The 18,113-nt window shown below is 53.6% G+C and overlaps 1 protein-coding gene across 2 annotated transcripts in view; it reads left to right on the plus strand.

Annotated features, from left to right (window-relative positions):
• The window catches only part of Mgat5b (alpha-1,6-mannosylglycoprotein 6-beta-N-acetylglucosaminyltransferase B), a 103,531-nt gene extending 85,711 nt beyond the window's left edge, over nucleotides 1-17,820 (plus strand). For both annotated transcript variants that reach the window (XM_057776700.1, XM_057776699.1), the window contains exons 11-17: nucleotides 2,167-2,297; nucleotides 8,218-8,373; nucleotides 9,625-9,771; nucleotides 9,907-10,023; nucleotides 14,617-14,691; nucleotides 15,646-15,902; nucleotides 16,398-17,820. In XM_057776700.1, the coding sequence (XP_057632683.1) occupies nucleotides 2,167-2,297; nucleotides 8,218-8,373; nucleotides 9,625-9,771; nucleotides 9,907-10,023; nucleotides 14,617-14,691; nucleotides 15,646-15,902; nucleotides 16,398-16,596 (1,082 nt within the window). In that variant the 3' untranslated portion in view covers nucleotides 16,597-17,820. The remainder of the gene's footprint in view (nucleotides 1-2,166; nucleotides 2,298-8,217; nucleotides 8,374-9,624; nucleotides 9,772-9,906; nucleotides 10,024-14,616; nucleotides 14,692-15,645; nucleotides 15,903-16,397) is intronic.
• Nucleotides 17,821-18,113: the final 293 nt, after the last annotated feature.

An 18,113-nucleotide genomic window follows, 5' to 3' on the forward strand; every position in this document is an offset into this window, starting at 1 on the left:
TTTGAGACAGGGTCTTGAATAGCCCAGGCTGGCTCTTTCCCTCTCCTGGCCTAACCTTTACCTGCCCTTAGAATTCTTTGTTTAATTGTCCCTGCTATTTTCATTGGTCACCACGCTCCCTTGTCCGTTCACACTGACGGATTCAGCTAATTATATTCTAAATCTGTCCCTTCTGGTGGAGTTGGCCGAGTGCAGGGCAGTCCTGATGTGTCCTCAACTGCTCAGCTGAGGGAGGCCACCAGAACAGGGAGGCCGCCAGTCCAGCTGGAGGCAGAGGGAAGGGAGGCATCCATCCATCCATCCATGAGGGTCTGAGAGGGTCTGGCTGCCTGTCTGGGGAGGGGGTACTTCTAACATTGAGAAGAACCTAGGTGACAGCAGACCTGTCCCCTGTTCTGGTTACCAACACAGAGAGCTCTGGGCCTCTGGGCAGGGCTCCTCCTCACGTCCTAAAGCCAAGAAGAGGCCTAGGTCTAGTCTATAACCCGCCAAGGGGCATGATCCCAGGCCTTATGGTGGGAAGCACCAGGGGCTGGGCATGTGGCTCAGTTGGCAGAGGGCTCACCTAGCATGCACAGGACCCTGGGTTCCCTCTCCAGTGCCATCTAAGCAAGACATACCAGCATACACCTATAACCCCACAAGTTAGGAGGCGGAAGCAGGAGACTCAAGGGTCAGGGTCATCCCAGTTACACAGGGGAGATAAAAGACAACCTAAGATCACCTGTGGGACTCCCCATGGCCACACTGTCTGATTAGCCCAGCTCTCCCTGCCGAGGGAGGCTAGGGTATGGATCATAAGCATCTGGAGTAGGAAACGGGGTGACAGGGTTTTGGGGTGTCCCGCGAGGCTGAGCATGCCTTGCTGACAGCCAGCACTCACCAGACAGACAGCACTTCTGCCCACGAGGGAAGGCAGTGGGCTCTGGAGACGCGGGATTCCAGGTCCTAGAACCTCCCAGGATGGCTACCAGAGCTGGCCAGACCCATGGGAGGGAAAAAGAGAGAAGATCTGGTGACTGGTTCTTAAAACGGGCAGGTTGACCCACATCTGATCTTAGACCCTCAGCTGTGCTCAGTACCGCAGACTTGCAGGAGAAGGAATTTCCTCATTAAGTTACGCATTACTTAAATAAGGAGAGAACCCTTTTGATTATATAATCTGATGGTCAAATTGTATGTATTGGGTAATCTTTGAACAATAATGCAATAATGGTGCTTTTTCTGAAAAATCTAAGCAAATAATGAATACATTATTTAAGAGATAAAACTCACTTGGCCCCTGAGGGACAGTGAGGAAGTCAGACCCTGCCTGGGGCTCTGGTTCTGGAAGAGAATTAGGAGATCTTCGTCTTAATTCTCTGTTGTGTTCTCAACAGGAAACCAGCCAGGGGACCCCAAGGGAGGCTGGTGGACCCTAGAGAGGCTCATGGGGGCAGGAGGTGAAGGGGGGGTGTGGAGCGTTGCGGGGGGGGGGGGAGTCCTGTCAGAAAAGGGAGGGGCTTGGACAGGCAGAACAAAGGCTGGAGGTGTGATCTTGGTGGTGCTTTGGCTAGGGACACAGATGAGCTGACACCACTGTAGCCTGACCTTATTCTGGCAAGAATAACTGAGTGGTGTGTATTAGAACTTCCGGTCAGGGAGTGTCGGGTCAAAGACTAGGCCCCCGGGGCAGAGTGGGGGAGCCTGGAGATTGCAGGGGGAGCATGGCCTGAGGGATCTTGGGCAAGTCTAGGAACCTGATGGGACCTGAGTCAGAAAGGATTGTTCTAGAGAAAAGAACTTTGGAGATAGGCAGACAGCTGTCAGTGTGCCTGGGGGTAAGGGGAGGGGATACGTGGAGGAGAAAGCCCTGCGGTGACGTGTGTGGGGTGGGAGAAAGAAGCCAAGATGGAGATGGTGCCCTAGACAAGGAACTGAACAGAGACGGTAGTCCTGGCTACCCAGAGTCAAGTCAGTCATCCTAAAACAAGTTGGGAGCCAGGTGGCCCTGTAGGTTCTCTGCTCTGAGCTTTGTGACGGTCTCTAGTCCAGGCCAGTCCACCCACGGGTGCTGTCCCCACGTGCTCAGTAGGAACTCCTGGGAGAGACCATCCAGGGAGGCCAGGGCTGCTGCTTGGATGTCTGTTTGATAACCCCGACTTTCCCTCTGCGGCTGGCCTGTAGCTCACACCCCAGATAACTCCTTCATGGGCTTCGTGTCCGAGGAGCTCAATGAGACGGAGAAGCAGCTCATCAAAGACAGCAAGGCCAGCAACATGGCGGTGGTGTACGGCAAGGAGGCGAGTATCTGGAAGGTGAGCCCCGGCAGGTTCAGTGCCCTGCCGACCATACCATGTCTGCTGCAGAACGGCGCTTGCTCGAGTGCAGGTCACACCCGTGCCCGTGCTGGATGTAGCCACTGAGCGTGCTGTGCCTTTACACGTGCATGCCACACCCATTCTGGCACAAGCCACGTCCACTGCGCTAAGTGCCTGCCACAGCCACACAGGTCATGTCCGTGACAGTGCTGGCCACGCCACTACACCTGGCTCTGGCGCAGATCACATCCACATTGTGACGGCTCCGGCCACACAATTCCAGGATTTGCCCAGCCCTGTCTCTGCAAAGCCCATGCCATTACAGTCCTCACCTGAAGCCCCAGGCATGGCTGCAGAGAATCCAGAATGCTGCAGCTCCGTCTACTGCTGTGCACCCCAGAGCACAGACTATATATATGCTTTCCTAATGGTTCACGATAGTCCCCAATGACATGATGACAGTCTCCCCTCACCCCCTGGACTGCTCCCAGAGACCTGCATGGCTGCTTTGTGGAGGAAACCCTCTACCCCCACCTTAGGAACTGATGAACCCCACAAATCCCACGGGCAGACTTAGGCGAGAGTGGAACTTGGTGGGGTGAGCGGTGGGGGTGGGACTTAAAAATTAGAACTCTACCTTCCAGCTTAGGTCCCCCATCCTGGGATACTTGTAAGGGCTGATGCCTGCTACTGGTCACTAACCTGTTCTCTCTGTCCCCTGTGCTCCATGGTGATGAGGCAGCTCCAGGTATGGAACGGAAGCCCCCATGTGCATGCCTTTGCCTGACTCCAGTAGTGACTGCACTGTGGGGTCCCCGAGGGTCCCTGGACTCTGACACTAGCTCCACGGATGTCCTAGGTGGGGAGGAGTTAGTGGGGACAGCAGGGTCTAAGGAGCAGTCTTCCCTGCGTCCCCTGTGAGGACAGGCAAGTTCCTGGGCACAGCCACAGACGAGGCTGAGGGCGGGAGGGACAGAAGACAGGCAGGAGGCAGACTGTGAAGTCAGGGTTGGGCCGGGAAATGTGGCTCCATTGGTAGAGTGCTTGCCTAGAGTGCACAAACCCCAGGGTTTGGGCCCTAGGACCCATAAGCAGCGTGGTTGGAACAAAGCTGTAATCTCAAGATTTGGGAGGTAGAGACGGGAAATATGACAGGGTCAAGGTCATCCCAGGGTGCATAACTAGTGTCCTGCAGCCAGCCGTGACACGGTTGTCTCGTTTGAGAATCCTCGGGCACGATCAGGTAGGCAACATTAGGTCAGCTGTCACAGGTTGATAGTGGTCCAACAAGATGGGTGCCTCTCACAATTTCAGGGGGTGGCCAGGCAGAGCCACATGGCTCCTTGGTAACACATGGTGTTTAGTCTTCACCCTGAGTTTGTCACAGACTGGGGATCAAATATCTCATCCTCAAAGACAAACCCCAGTCAATGAGAGGAGGGGCGAGCAAGGGCTCTCTCCCAGTGACTGGGTCTCCATCACATGGCTCCACCCAGTTTGGAGGAACACCACGGAGTCCACCTCATGTCTGGGTTCTTGCTGAGGAAGGTGCTGGGTGGTGTTTCATCGAGCACACCGACATGATACATGATAACGGAGGCTGGCATTTGTATCAATGCCAAGCAATGCAGAGGGCTGGCAAGTGCCGTCTTCCTTGCTCTTCTCCCAGGTCGTGAGGATGGCAATGTGCCCATTTTACAGATGGGGGAAGTGGGGCTCAGCGGGCTATAGCGTGAGTCAGTGGCCGAGAAGGCGTTACAACCACATCTAGCTGAGCCCAGAGCTGCCCTGCTGAACTCCGGCTCTGCACTGCCTTCCCAGAACAATGGCAGCTTGTGGCGTGGCTGGGGCTACTGGAGGTCCAAGATCCTGCTGAGATGTCTGGGGACAGAGAGAAGGCCTTGGAGCAGAACTTGCTGAGGCCACCAGGGAAGGGGCACAAAGTGGGGAGAACACCTGGCCAACAGAGAGTGGGGGAGGGGAGTGGGGGCAGATGAAAGTCCAGCTTTGGAGACGCCCAGACCAGATCAGCCCTATTCAAGCGGAAACCTCAAAGAAACTGCATCCGCCCAGTGTCTATAACTAGACAGTGTCAGAGACGGTCGGATGAGAGCTGAAGGCCCTGTCCTGGACAGGTGTCATGGAGAGCCTGTGGGAAGAGGGAGGATGGAGGCCCTGTATCTCCTGTGTCTTGTACAGAGGTATCTGGGGTTTCGTGTGTGTGTGCGTGTGTGTGTGTGTGTGTGTGTGTTAAGCAGGTCTTCCTGTCTCGGTTTGCAGAAAACAGCTGGGTGCTATGGCTTTGGGACTGTTGATTGTAGAGCTTAGGAGGGGCTGGGGGACTGAGTTCAGGGTGCAGCGGGCTAAGGACAGGCATCCAGCAGGCCCCAGGGGAAGTGTGCCTGTACAGCAGACAGCCCAGACGGTCACTGACAGAAGACAAATGGTGACCTGAACCTAGAGCCATCACAGCCCCTTGAGAGCAGAGAATAACTGTGACCGCTGACAGACAGGCAGACAGGTGGAGGAGCACGAATACGCTACAGATACCTATTTCTTTCTTTTTTTTTTTTTTTAAACTTTCCTTTTTTTTTTTTTTTTACGGTTTATTTAGCTTTATTTTATGTGCATTGGTGTGAAGGTGTCAGATCCCCTGGAACTGGATTTTCAGACAGTTGTGAGCTGCCATGTGGGCGCTGGGATTTGAACCCGGGTCCTCAGGAGGAGCAGTCAGTGCTCTTAACCGCTGAGCCATCTCTCCAGCCCCCAGATACCTATTTCTGGGGTCTTTGTGTGATCATGCCCCTGTGTGTATGTGCACACGTGCGTGCGTGCATGCGTGTGTGCATGTGTACGTGCAGAGGTCAGAGGGCAGCTTTCAGGAATCAGGTCTCTCCTTCTGCTCTGTGAGTCCCAGGAATTGAACTCACATCACTGGCTCAATGGCAACGCCTTTACCCACTAAGCCATCTTGCTGGCCCAACATTAATCTGTATTTTAACACCCCTCCACCCCCCTACCCCCCCGGTTAGCCACTGGTCTTCTCTGTCCTTCACCCATGGCCCCAGAGAGAGCAGCCGGCATCCTACCTTACTGAGGACCACATAAGCAAATACTTTCCCTTTGTCCTGGGTACTAGGAGACCCTAATCCTGCTTTAATTTCGCCTGGCTCCTGTCCGCTGTTTTATGCCCGCCTCACACCCAGCTGTTACGATTGTTTTACACAGAGATGAGTTCACGGAAATGTACCACACATCTCTCCTTACCTCATCCCAGGCCCTTTGTCTCCGATTTTTTTCTGGAATACCCACCCCCCCTTTAATTTTTTTTTTCCTTTTTACATTGGCTTCCTTATTTTGTGTGTGCCAGAGAGCTCTCCTGGAGGCCAAAGACAGTTTGTTGGAGCTGGTTCTCTCTGTCCACCATATGGTCTCTGAACTTGAACTCAGATCAACTTGGGTCATCAGGCTTGGTGGCAAGTGCCTCTGCCTGCTGGGCCGAGTCGCCAGCCCCTCACCTGTGTTCCTGAAGGGCGTTTTTGGCAGTGCACAGAATCCCATTCTTGCTGTGTTGGTTTTTCTGAAGACAGGGTCTTGCTGTGTAACCCAAGAGCCCTTGAATTTACTATGTAACTCAGGCCATTCTGTGGCAGTTCTCCTGCCTCAGCCTCCCAAGTATTGGGGTTACAGGTATGCACCACGCCTGGCTAAACCTTGACTTTAAGAGAAATCAAATGCTGTCTTTTATGGATGGTACTGTGGCCAACCAGCCTTTGTTTATCCCTGTTGTGGTCTTGTTGCTGCTGCCTGTTGGGTGATCCCCGTTTCCTGGGAGGCTGGGGGTGAGAAGATGCCGAGGCAATGAGACAGACTGGAGAGATTTCAATGTAAAGGCTCTTTACTGTAAAAGGGTGGGGGGTCTTCATTGGGTTAGGGAAATTAGGCTGCCGCAGGAACGGTTTTTGGTTGGTTCTTTTGAAACTGGCGGTCACTGTGGCGTGTTGTGATTGGCTAGGAGTGCGCGTCATGCTGTGCTTTTGGTCTGCAGACAGGTTGTTTTGGCCAATTTTGCTTATTCACTGTAAATTTGCATGCTCTTGCTTCTGCTTGCGCTATTGCCCTGCCTCACGTCCCAAAGCCACAGCTCTTCTCGGCTTCCCTCTGTCAGTGTCATGGCTTTAGCTTTTGCCTTTGAGTCTATGCTCCATTTTGAGGTAACTTTGCCATGTGGTGGGATATACAGATTCAAATTCTTCCAATTCCGAGTTAACCACACTGGGTGCCGGACTTGGACCCCTTCTCTCTTTCTTCGCGTGAGGATGGAAAATGCCTGGGATCACTTGTTCACAGTGCGTTCCCCCTCCTCAGAAACACCCTCCCTGTTCAGCAATGAGGCGGTTGTGGGTGTGAGGTCTCTGTCTGGACTCAGGTGTCCCATCTCCTTCACCTTTGTGTCATCCTGATGCTGGTACCATGCTGTCCCCACTCCTCCTGCTGCACTTAGACCTGGGGTCAGCTGCTCTGTGTAACAAGTCTTTCTTTGGGCCACCAAGTCCCAAATAATGACATGGTGACTTCTTACTAAGTATAAAAGCTTGGCCTTAACTTAGGCTTGTTCCCAACTAGCTCTTGTAATTTAAATTAAGCTATTTATATTAATCTATATTCTGCCAAGTGGCTTATTACGTTTTCTCAGAACCGTGGGTCTCATTTCCTCTGTGTCTGTCTGGTGAATCCTGCCTCTTCCCAGATTTTCTGTCTCTTCCTACCTATCCTTTCCTACCTAGCTATTGGTTGTTCAGCTCTTTATTGAACCAATCAGAAGGTGCCTTGGCAGAGACGCTCTTTACAGTGCACAAGGAGATCCCACAATAGCTCCTTCTGCTCATATTCTTCTCCAGAGTTATTCCACCCATTTTAAGTGCCCAGAATTTCCAAACGGGGGTTAGCTCACCCTGTTCATTTCTGTTGCAAAGTCTTCTGGGCTTTCTGTTAGATTTTTTTTTTTTGGTTGCTTTGAATTTTTTATATGTTCTGGAAATGAATATGAAAAAAATTGTAAGAATAATTTGAAGTCAAAGCTGATGCCGTCTTCCTCCAGAGAGGATGCTTTGATTCCTAGCTTGTAGCTGGGCCCCTAACAGTCCCAGGTCATTTCAATAATTTATATCAATTGAAACAATTCAAGTCAGAATGTGGCACCTGTGGGGGCCGCTCTAGTTCACTTCTTTCAGCTAATACCCTACGTCTCCAATCTAGAACTTCCACCTCCTTCTTCCTTCCTAGATAAAAGGAGGGATACGCGGAGGAGCGGATAGAAGGACAGATGGACAGAGAATGGATGGATGGATGGACGGATGGAGACGTGGATGGATGAGTGGGTGGATGTGTGGATGTAGGGGTGGAAAGGTGGGTGGATGGATGATGGGTGGGTGGGTTGATGCACTTATGTATGTATGGATGGGTAGGTAGAAGGATGATATGTGAATGGATGGATGGATGGATGGATGGATGGACGGACGGACAGGTGTGTGTAAACAGGTTAATGGTTTGATTGACAGACGGATGGGTGGATAGGTGAGTGTGTGAGGAAGTTCCAGAGAGCTCCACAGGTCCTCAGGGCATTTAGGCTCACAGATACATTTAAGTATTGGGTCTCCATGGGCGTCTTTGGAAACCAGTCAGTTCCATGGCTAGAACCAACCCTAATGCCTCTGGTTTAGCTCAAGCCCTGCATTTCACAGATGAAAAACTGGAGGGCCAGAGAGGAGAGGGACCTTGCCCGTGTCTCCACAGCAAGTTAGCAATCACCCCACGATGAGCCCCTGTCTTCTGACCCCAGAGCCAGGGTGCCTGATGTACCAGCTCCGCCTTCTGAGTGTGAGGGAGTCTCCATTGTCTCCCCCTCCTTGTGCAGGGCAAGGAGAAGTTCCTGGCCATCCTGAACAAGTACATGGAGATCCATGGCACCGTGTACTATGAGAGCCAGCGGCCCCCCGAGGTCCCTGCCTTTGTGAAGAACCATGGCCTCCTGCCACAGCCTGAGTTCCAGCAGCTGCTGCGTAAGGCCAAGGTGAGGCTCTGGGATCTCTGGCCACTGTCCCACCCCTGCAGGCCACAGCCATGGCTGACGGGCATCCACCAAGCTGGACATTTCCATGTGTTCTGCGGCCCAGAATCCTGGCAGACACGCAGGTATCAGCAGCCTGGGCGGGACTTGGGGAATGGGAGCTGTACTGTCCGGCTCTCCCCTCTCTGTCCCAGAGCTCGGCAAACTGTAAAAGCAGCGGAGGGGCAGTCACGCAGGCTGAGGAGACCTGTCTAGGTCTCCATGGGGCCATTGGTTCTGGAGTTCCCAGAGTTGGATCTCTGCAGCTACAATTGGTTCACTGGGGATGAGCCTGTGGCTGGCCCTGGAGTATCGTCTGAAACCAGGAAGTCTCCCACTAGCGACCAGTCCCTCCTGGTCTTTCCTTAGATCTCTCTGATATGTATGTGTCGCGAGAGGGAGGATGAGGTAACCTTACCCAGCGGCTCGGGTCTCAGAATTACTTATCAAGCTCCTTCTTGGAGCTGGTGTGGTCAGTTACAGGATGAATATTTTAACACCTTCTTTCAAAGGTCCTTTCAGAGCCTGGGATAGCCGGGGTGGGGGTGGGGGTGGGGACACTGCCTCCTTCCCCACCAAAAACATTGCTTGATGGAGCAAGGAGACGCCATTTATAAAGCCAGACTGCTCATTCCATAATGGGGAAACTGAGGCCCAGGGAGAGGAAAGGCGTGTTTATAGCCCACAGCTACCCATCTATACTGCCGAGACCATCCCTGCCTGTGGTTTCTGGAGTCCCGGGCTGAGGTGGCCCAACCTCCCTGACCATTGGCTCACCCCACCCCACCCAGTTTTTGTTTTAACATTTATTTGTTTTGGTGGGGAATTGGGGTCAGGCGTGTACTACAAGGTCAGAGAACAGCTTCTGGGAGTCGGTTCTCTCCTTCCATCATCATGGGTGGTATGAGTGGGTCTGGGGTCCCAGGAAAATGACTGCACCGTGCAGAGTATTTCATGAAAGGTGAGAAGTTTTACTTCTGCAGAGGGAGCACAGCCATGTAAGGAGCACGCTGGGTTTGTATTTCGAATGCAGAGGGGTCCTGCGCCTCAGTCGAGCAGGTCGGAGCGCAGCGTCGCTCTTAGACGCAAAACGCAACCTTGGAGAGCAGGACGCAATCCTCGACGCGTCCTTTTATCGAGTCTGAGCCCAGGTCCTCAGGTTTGGCGGCACGTGCCTTTACCCGTGGAGCCATTTTGCCTGCCCTCTGCTTCCAGCTCTTTATAGGGTTCGGATTCCCCTACGAGGGCCCAGCACCCCTGGAGGCCATCGCCAATGGCTGCATCTTCCTTCAGTCTCGCTTCAGCCCGCCCCACAGCTCCCTCAACCACGAGTTCTTCCGGGGCAAGCCCACCTCCCGGGAGGTGAGCAGAAGGGCCAGATCTGGGAACCTGAGAAAGGGGACCGAGCGTTGGGGTGCGGAGAGGGAAGGGATCAGGGTGGGTGCGTGGGCCAAGGCCACCTGCAGGCTGAAGCAGCCACCTGTTGGTTCCGGGCAGGTGTTCTCCCAGCATCCCTACGCAGAGAACTTCATCGGCAAGCCTCATGTGTGGACTGTGGACTATAACAACTCAGAGGAGTTTGAAGCGGCCGTCAAGGCCATCATGAACACCCAGGTGAGACTCTGTGACCTCGGCTCTTCCCCATAACTGGAAAATGGAACTTCCTAGGGAACTTGCCTAGGCTTACAGGGCTGACCTTGGAAAGGAGTCCCAGCCCTTCCTGCTTAGCACAACCCTGAATCAGACCTGAAAGGGAGGAGGCATGAGTCCCCACTCCCAAACTTGGTGTGTGGGTAAGGGGAGAGAGTGACTCTCTGCCGTGAGCAGCCTGCACACCCTTATCTGGCAACTGTGGGTCAGAAATCATTTCCTGAGCACCGGAGGGCCAGGCTCTGCAAACACTCTTGGCACGAGTTAGGAACGTAGCAGGTGTTCTCCGGGGTGAGCCCTGCGGAAGGTGTGGGGAGGGCTGTGCCCTCGAAGCAGCTGCATGCAGCTGTCCTGGAGCTGGCTCTCTTGCAAGTTCAGCTCAGCAAGCCTGGCTGGGGCTAGGCCATGTATCGTACAGGTATGTCCACGGGACTGGCTCAGGGACTGGCTATTGCATACCAAGAGCAGAGCATTGGGGCCCCTTTAGCCAGTGTGGGAGGCCTGGTGTGTGTGAGAGATGAGGGGAGAGGAGGGCCCGTACATACGTATCACAGCTTCCAGTCACTCCTTGGGCTTGTTATGCCCAGATCCGTGAAGTCCCCCAAAAGCCAACAAGGAGACCGAGTCCCATATATAAAATCAAAGAGCCTTTATTTTTTGCAAGTTTGTAAACTGGGCCTCTCCACGTGTCCAACGTATTGGAATAATCAGAGAGCCCCGAGCTCAGCTGGAGTTGGGTTTTTATAGTAGTAAAGGTGGGGGTGAGGGGTTTCTAAGGTTCAGGACCCCTGATTGGCTGACATTTGTCTAGGGGTGTCCTGGTGAGTGTGTGCTGGCAGGTGATCCTATCTACAACGGTTGGAACATTAGGCATTTCCTTTGGATGGTCTGTTCTTGGGTGGTGCTCAGGTAATCTCAATTTATGGTCCTTCCTACAACCAGGTATTGCTTCAGGGTAAACTACTGAGACTCAGGTCTCCTTTATGCTTATTGTGGCTAGGCCCAACACCAGCAGGTGATAATGGTTGGAAGAACTTCCTTTGGGTGGTCGGTTTCTGTTAAGCTTATCATGGCTGGCTCCTACAGGCTCAGCACTTTATTTCGAGAAAACTTATTTCTTTTTTAAAAAACGTATTTATTTTATTATTTCTATTTATAGGGGTGTGTGTGTGTGTGTGTGCACTCACATGCATGTGCACATGAGTGTGAGCACTCTCAGAGGCCAAAAGAGGGTGTCAGATCCTGTGGAGCTGGATTATAGGCTGTTGTCAGCCATTGTTGTGGGTGCTGGGAACCACTCAGGTTCTCTGTAAGAGCCTCAAACACTTTTTAAAAAGATGTATTTCTTTTTCTTTTATGTGTGTCACTGTTTTGCCTGCATGTGTGGCTATGTACCAGGTGTGTGTCTGGTGCCCACAGGGGTCCATCCCCTGGAACTAGAGTTACAGACAGTTGTGAACCTCTTGCAAGAATAGCCAGTACTCTTAACCATTGAGCCATCTCTCCAGCTTCCCCAAGAAAACTTAAAATGTTTTGCGCTGAGTGTTTCAGAGGTTTGCATCCTTCTGGGTGGGGAGGGCGTGGCAGATCACACGATGGACAGAAAGCCGTGAGAACATCCACCCGTGCTGACTGGTGTCTCCCTTTCTTCCACCCATCTGGTGACTCTGCCCCTGAACTGTCTCTGCTTAGGAGCAGGTGATTGTGGGAGGACCCCGCACAGGGAGTCATTTAGGCTTAGGAGCCGGTGATTGTGGGAGGACCCCTGCACAGGGAGTCACTTAAACTGGTGGCTTCTAAGCGATGAGCGATGTCAGTGGCAGAGAATGTCGCATTATTTACCCTTTGAGTCTTGTTTTATCTTAGAAAAACTAAACGAAACCCTGAGCATCTGTTCGATTTTGTTAGTTAATCTAAAAATTAAAATAAAATTAGAACAAAAGACGAAGGAATCCAATAGGTATTATCCATCTCAGAGGGACCCCAAATCAGCTCCCTGTAGCCCAGAGGGGCTCAAATATTACAAAGATCTACTCTCTTGGGAAGCTAAGACGACAGGAGGGTTGAGGGTTTCAGTGCACCCTGGGCTGCATAGCCTCAGACAGGAGGGGTGGGGATTCCAGGGCACCCTGGCCTCAGACAAGAGGGTTGGGAATTCCAGGGCACCTTGGGATACATAGCCTCAGACAAGAGGGTTGGGGTTCCAGGGCACCCTGGGCTGCATAGCCTCAGATGGCAAGGGTGGGATTCCAGGGCACCCTGGGCTGCATAGCCTCAGACGGGAGGGTTGGGGGTGCCCTTTGGGGGTTCCAGGGCACCCTGGGCTGCATAGCCTCAGACGGGAGGGTTGGGAGTTCCAGGGCACCCGGGCTGCATAGCCTCAGACAGGAGAGTTGGGAATTCCAGGGCACCCTGGGCTGCATAGCCTCAATAGGCTGGGAACTTACAGCTCAGAGCCTGTGCCAGCCACCTAGGCTGATTTCTTAGAACCAGCCATGCCTTGAAGTCTGCATGTCAAACAGGCACTCTGGTTAACTAACGCTGGATCTCTGGGGAATGTAGCCACCGTAAGCAAATGGCCAGACTTGTTCTTCAAGTCTTCACTTCTTCGGGAGGGAGGAAGGAGGAACCAGGAGGCTGGCAAAGGAGACCAAAGCCTCCCAGGCCAGCACTCCCCACCCTGCAGAAAAAGCAGGGCTTGGGCTGTGGCTCCTGCCTGTGAACACACAGTCCAGATGGGGATGTTCCAGGTGGGAGGACAGGAGGTGACATGCCACTTCTGCGTGACCTCCCACATCACCCATTTTGCGCAGGACTAGTCCTTGTCACTGTCAGAAGATGACAGCCGCTCCTGCAGTTTGACCCAGTGGGGTCATCTCCGGCCGCTGCTCCTGGCAGGAGCTTCAAGCTGGCTGGTCTGGCTGGAAATGCCCCTCACACGGGAGACTTTTGAGTTGCCTGTGACAGGAGCTACTTGCTGTCACTCTGGAGCCCAGGGAGCCTTCTGGCTCCCTAGGCTGGTTGTTTATAGTTGTTTCTAAACCTTCTCCAACAAGCCCTGAGAGGTGTCCCAGACCAGAGCTCAGTGCGCCACCACTGCCAGGCTGTTTTGTGTGTATATTTTGTGGGTTGTATGCATGAGTTGCATGGTATGTGTACATGTATGTATATGTATGTGCATATGTGTGCAGGTGCATGTGAGGTCCAGGATCAACATTAGGCATCTTTCCTCTCTTAATCTCCACCTTCATTTTTGAATAAAATCACCTTTATGGTTTTTTTTTTTTTGTTTTGTTTTGTTTTTTTTTTTTTTTGGTTTTTCGAGACAGGGTTTCTCTGTGGTTTTGGAGCCTGTCCTGGAACTAGCTCTTGTAGACCAGGCTGGTCTCGAACTCACAGAGATCCGCCTGCCTCTGCCTCCCGAGTGCTGGGATTAAAGGCGTGCGCCACCACCGCCCGGCTTTATGTTTATTTTTATGTTTATTTTATGTGCATGAGTATACTACCTGCATTTGTACATGTGTGTCAAGTTCATGCCTGGTACCCGCAGAAGTCAGAAGAGGGTGTTGGCTCCCTTAGAACTATAGTTAGGGATGGTCGCGAGCGACCATTTGACTACTGGGAATCTAACCTAGGCCCTGTGCAAGAGCCTTTATTTTTTGAGTCAGGGTCTCTCACTAAACCTGAAGCTCATCCATTTGGCCAGGCTGTCTGGCCAGTGAGCTCCAGGGATCCCCTCTCTCCTGGTCCACACCGAAGCTGGGTTTACAGGAACCTGCCGCCATGCCTGACTTTTCTGCAAGCTTTCTGTGCCCTACCTACTCCTCCATCTGCTTAGACTAGGTTGCCGTACCACTTCCAGACATTTGTACAGATACCACAGGGCCTTTCTGTGGGGTGTGCATCTCATGTAGCCACGTGCCTAGGCGGGAGGTGTGACCAGATTCATCTTGTTCCTTCTAACTGGGATGTGTGAGTGCCCTGTGCTCCTTGGTGGGAATGCCCTGTATCTTGTGTGGGATACAGGATGAGTGCGGGTGCTTCATCATCTGTGACTGTCTGCTGACAGACCTCCTGTGACAGTCCAGCGGGGCTCGGTGCTCAGGCCACAGTCCCCACCTTCAGTGGCTTTGCAGGCTCGTGCAGGAGATGGGGAATGAACAGGAAACAGTGACTCAGGAGCTAGCCTGTGCTAGGGGAGGACCGCTAGGGTGCTGACAGCCACTGAGAACACATTCTTCGTCCAAGGACGGGCAGGCTCAGAATGGCTCAGGGTAGTGATGCCCGAGAGGGGATGAAGTGCAGGGCTTTGCAAAGAGGAGAGGAGTGGTACAGCAGGGAAGGATGAGGCCTGGAGAAGGTGGAGCCAGAGGTCTGGACTGTACGAATCCTGAACTGACACCCTGAGCGTATCCCTGGGAACAGGCAGTGTGAGCTAGTAGAGGGGCCAGGTGAATGGTTGGCTGGCTTTCCTAGCTGAGAGTGTCAACCTGGTCTCTGCTGCCGCCCATGGGTATGGCCCCAGCAGCTAGGTCCCTCTGCCCATCTCTTCTACAGGTAGACCCTTATCTGCCCTATGAATATACGTGTACAGGGATGCTGGAACGGATCCATGCCTACATCCAACACCAGGTGGGTCACCCTGCATCCTCTGCTCCAGGGACTTGAGGCTGTCACTCCAAAGCCTATGAATTCAAAGTTGGGGCCATGCTGATGCTGGGGTCCATGTAGACTTCAGTCATAGGCAAGCCATTCATCCAGCTGCTCATTCCACCATGGGGACTCAAGATGGGATGCAGCCCTCGCGGATACCAATCCCCACCCTGCCCCAGCTCAAGGGATGGGATCCAACCATCGCGGATACCAATCCCCACCCTGCCCCACAGGCCGGGTTTCCGAAAAATCATTTCCCGGTTTGATAACTGAGCGAATGGAATAGACAGGTGCCCCTGCTCGCCACCTTCATGGGAGTCAGTGAGATGGAGTCTGGAGTAGGGGTCTGCCCCCAGAAATAGGGGACGGCCTGCTCTTACGCCCCCTGATCCAACGGTCTGAGCTCTCATAAGCTGCAGGTGGCCTGGGAGAAAACCAGGAGATGCAGAACTGTGGGGCTTGGGACCCTGGGGACAGCGGCTGTGGCTGTTAGATTTAGGCAGATGCTGTGAATGTCTGCACTTTGACCAGCCACGGTGTGAGCGTCAGGACCTGGAGACCGGTTCTGAACTGTCCCTCTACAGATAAGAATCTGAGAGCCCTGAGAAGAGCCTCAGAGGCCAGCACAAGGCTCTGTCCCCGTGCTGAGCAAGGGCTCATGGGCCTCAGGCTGAAGCTCCTGTGTCTGACCCCAGAAGTGAGGTCATGCAGGGTAGACAGCTCCCAAACAGCTGAAAGTTCAGAGCCTGCTTCTGCCATCCAGTGAGTGCCTGGCGTACGTCCATTCTCTGGGCTACTTGGTATTATGGGAATAACACTTGAGGCTGCTTAGCATTCAGTAAGTGCCCAGTAGTGGCCCTTACTGAAATTGTAGTGCTGGGCACTCTAGAGAAAAATCCATTCCCTTCCCTAATACCTCTCTCTTCCTGACAGGACTTCTGTGCGGGTCCAAGCCCGGTTCCACCAGGAGCCCACACCTCCCAGAGTCCCTTTGTCTTAGCTCCTAACGCCACTCATCTCCAGTGGGCCCAGAATATCAGCTCACTTGCGGGAGCCTGGCCCCCTACCCACTCTCTACGGGCCTGGCTGGCGGCCCCTGGGAGGGCCTGCACGGACGCCTGCCTGGACCATGGGCTGGTCTGCGAGCCTTCGTTCTTCCCCTATCTCAACAGCCAAGATGCATTCCTCAAGTGAGTCTGAGGCCCCGCCCGTGTCCCCACCTTCCTGGCTTCCCAGTAGATGGGTTTTTTTTTTTTTTTTTTTTTGGTTTTTCAAGACAGGGTTCCTCTGTGGTTTTGGAGCCTGTCCTGGAACTAGCTCTTGTAGACCAGGCTGGTCTCGAACTCACAGAGATCCGCCTGCCTCTGCCTCCCGAGTGCTGGGATCAAAGGCGTGCGCCACCATCGCCCAGCTAGATGGGGGTTTAATGCTTTTGAATCAGCCAAGAAAATTCCACAGAGGACGCCCCTTATGGTCTTGCTCTTTTCCACCTCCTTTGGCCCCTGCCCAGCTATCTCTCTGCTGGTCACCAAGACTCCAGGCCCATAGGTTCTCTGAGCTCTGACAGATGGATTTCAAATTGCAACTTGTGTTTCCTTTGGTCCAGGGAGGGGTGGGTCATGCTAAGCTGGGGCCAGCTGTCACCCACTCACCCAAGAGTAATGCTGCTGGTGGCACTTTTACAGGCTGCAGGTGCCCTGTGACAGCACAGAGTGGGAGATGCATCACTTGTACCCCGCCTTTGCCCAACCCGGCCAAGAGTGCTACCTACAGAAAGAGCCGCTGCTCTTCAGCTGTGCCGGTGCCAGCACCAAGTACCAGAGGCTCTGCCCGTGCCGTGACTTCCTCAAGGGCCAGGTGGCCTTGTGCCGGGGCTGCCTGTGAGGTCGGAGGCCACCCTGCCCAGCATCTGCCCACCCCCGGTTGGCAAGCACCAGCACTTTCTGAGCTGCAGCCATGCTCATGGCGCGTCTCCTGGCTGCAGCCTCTTTCCCTGGCCAAGAGCAGGAAGAGGGGGCTGAGGAGGCAGGACTCATGGCTACGCAGATGGGCTGACCTACCTGTCTGGTGGGCCTAGGAGCACGTGAATGGAGACCCCTTGCTTTCTGAGGTCTGGATCAGCTGGAGACATGACCCTGACCACTCTTGGGCCCAGGATAGGCTTTCTGATCCCCAAGAACATGGCCGTGTTGCCCCTTAGTTCACCGGAGGTATCAAGAAATGGATCACAGCCACGCTTGCGGTGAGGATCACATCCTCCTCTTCTGATGCAGCAATTCATGCAGGGCCAGTGTGTCCGTCTGTCCGTCTGCAGTTGTTCGGTGTGGACAAAGGGCAGAGAACTTGGGGAGTCTGGGGGAGGGACCCTGCCCTCCTCCTGGTCCTTCCTCCCTGTCCCTCATTCCTGCTTCCTCCAGTGGGCTTCACTTTGGGCCTCTTCTGAGACCCAGTTCTGGCATGATCTGTGACTGGTCCACAGCCTCCATCTCTGCCCCTCCGGGAGCCATCTCCATTACAGTCTCTGACAACAAACAGGCCCAGACCCCACCAAGGCATCCTCTGCAGGCTCTGACGCCACTCCCAGCCTCCTGGTATCTCCTGCTGGCCAGGCTGGGATGAAGTTTCACCCTAGTCCCCTTGACTGGTTCTGGTTGCACAGGTCTAGCCGACCTCATGGCTCCCACCCATCCAGGCCCCACCTTCATCATTCCCTCCTGCTTCCCGCAGCCTCAGGCCACTTCCAGACTTCAGTATCCATCTCTAAGTGGCATGCCCACCTCCAGTCCAGGGTCGCCCTTCCCTCTCTACCCCCAGGGCCTGCCAAATCCAGCCAGGCCTCCAGGAACACTGCCATTGCTCATGTATGGCCAGCCCCCCGCCTCGTGAAGGCAGCTCCCTGGGTCCAGACAGTTGTAGGGAGGACCAGCATGTGTGGGACTTGCGGGTGCCCCCTTGGCCTGGTTAGCCCCTGTGGCAGCAGAACCTAGGGCAGCAAGAGACCTGTGATTCCGAGGATTTGACCGTCAGAGGAAAGCAATAGAGACATTCTTCTCTCTTTTTTTTTAAAGATTTATTTCTTAAAATAAATATTTTATTGGGATGTGAGATGATAAAGAAGAGACATGTGGGTGCTGGTTTGTTGTTTGTCTTTTCCTGGAACCTCCAGGGCTCCCCCAGCATAGGGGGACTGGCTAGGGTCCCCCAGTGCTGCTCTGTGTTGATGGAACATGGCACTATGGGCTTTGCTGGAAAATGAGGTGCTGCCTGCACCCAGAAGTCCTTCCAGTGCTGTGGCCACAGGACCCTCTTGTCCGTGTTCCCTCAGTACCCACCCACCTCAGCTGGCCTCAGCAGAACATGGGGGTGTGAGGCCAAAGAGCATCAGCCCACTGTGGAAGAGT

Source organism: Chionomys nivalis, chromosome 7 (assembly GCF_950005125.1).
Source record: "Chionomys nivalis chromosome 7, mChiNiv1.1, whole genome shotgun sequence".
Lineage (NCBI taxonomy): Eukaryota > Metazoa > Chordata > Mammalia > Rodentia > Cricetidae > Chionomys > Chionomys nivalis.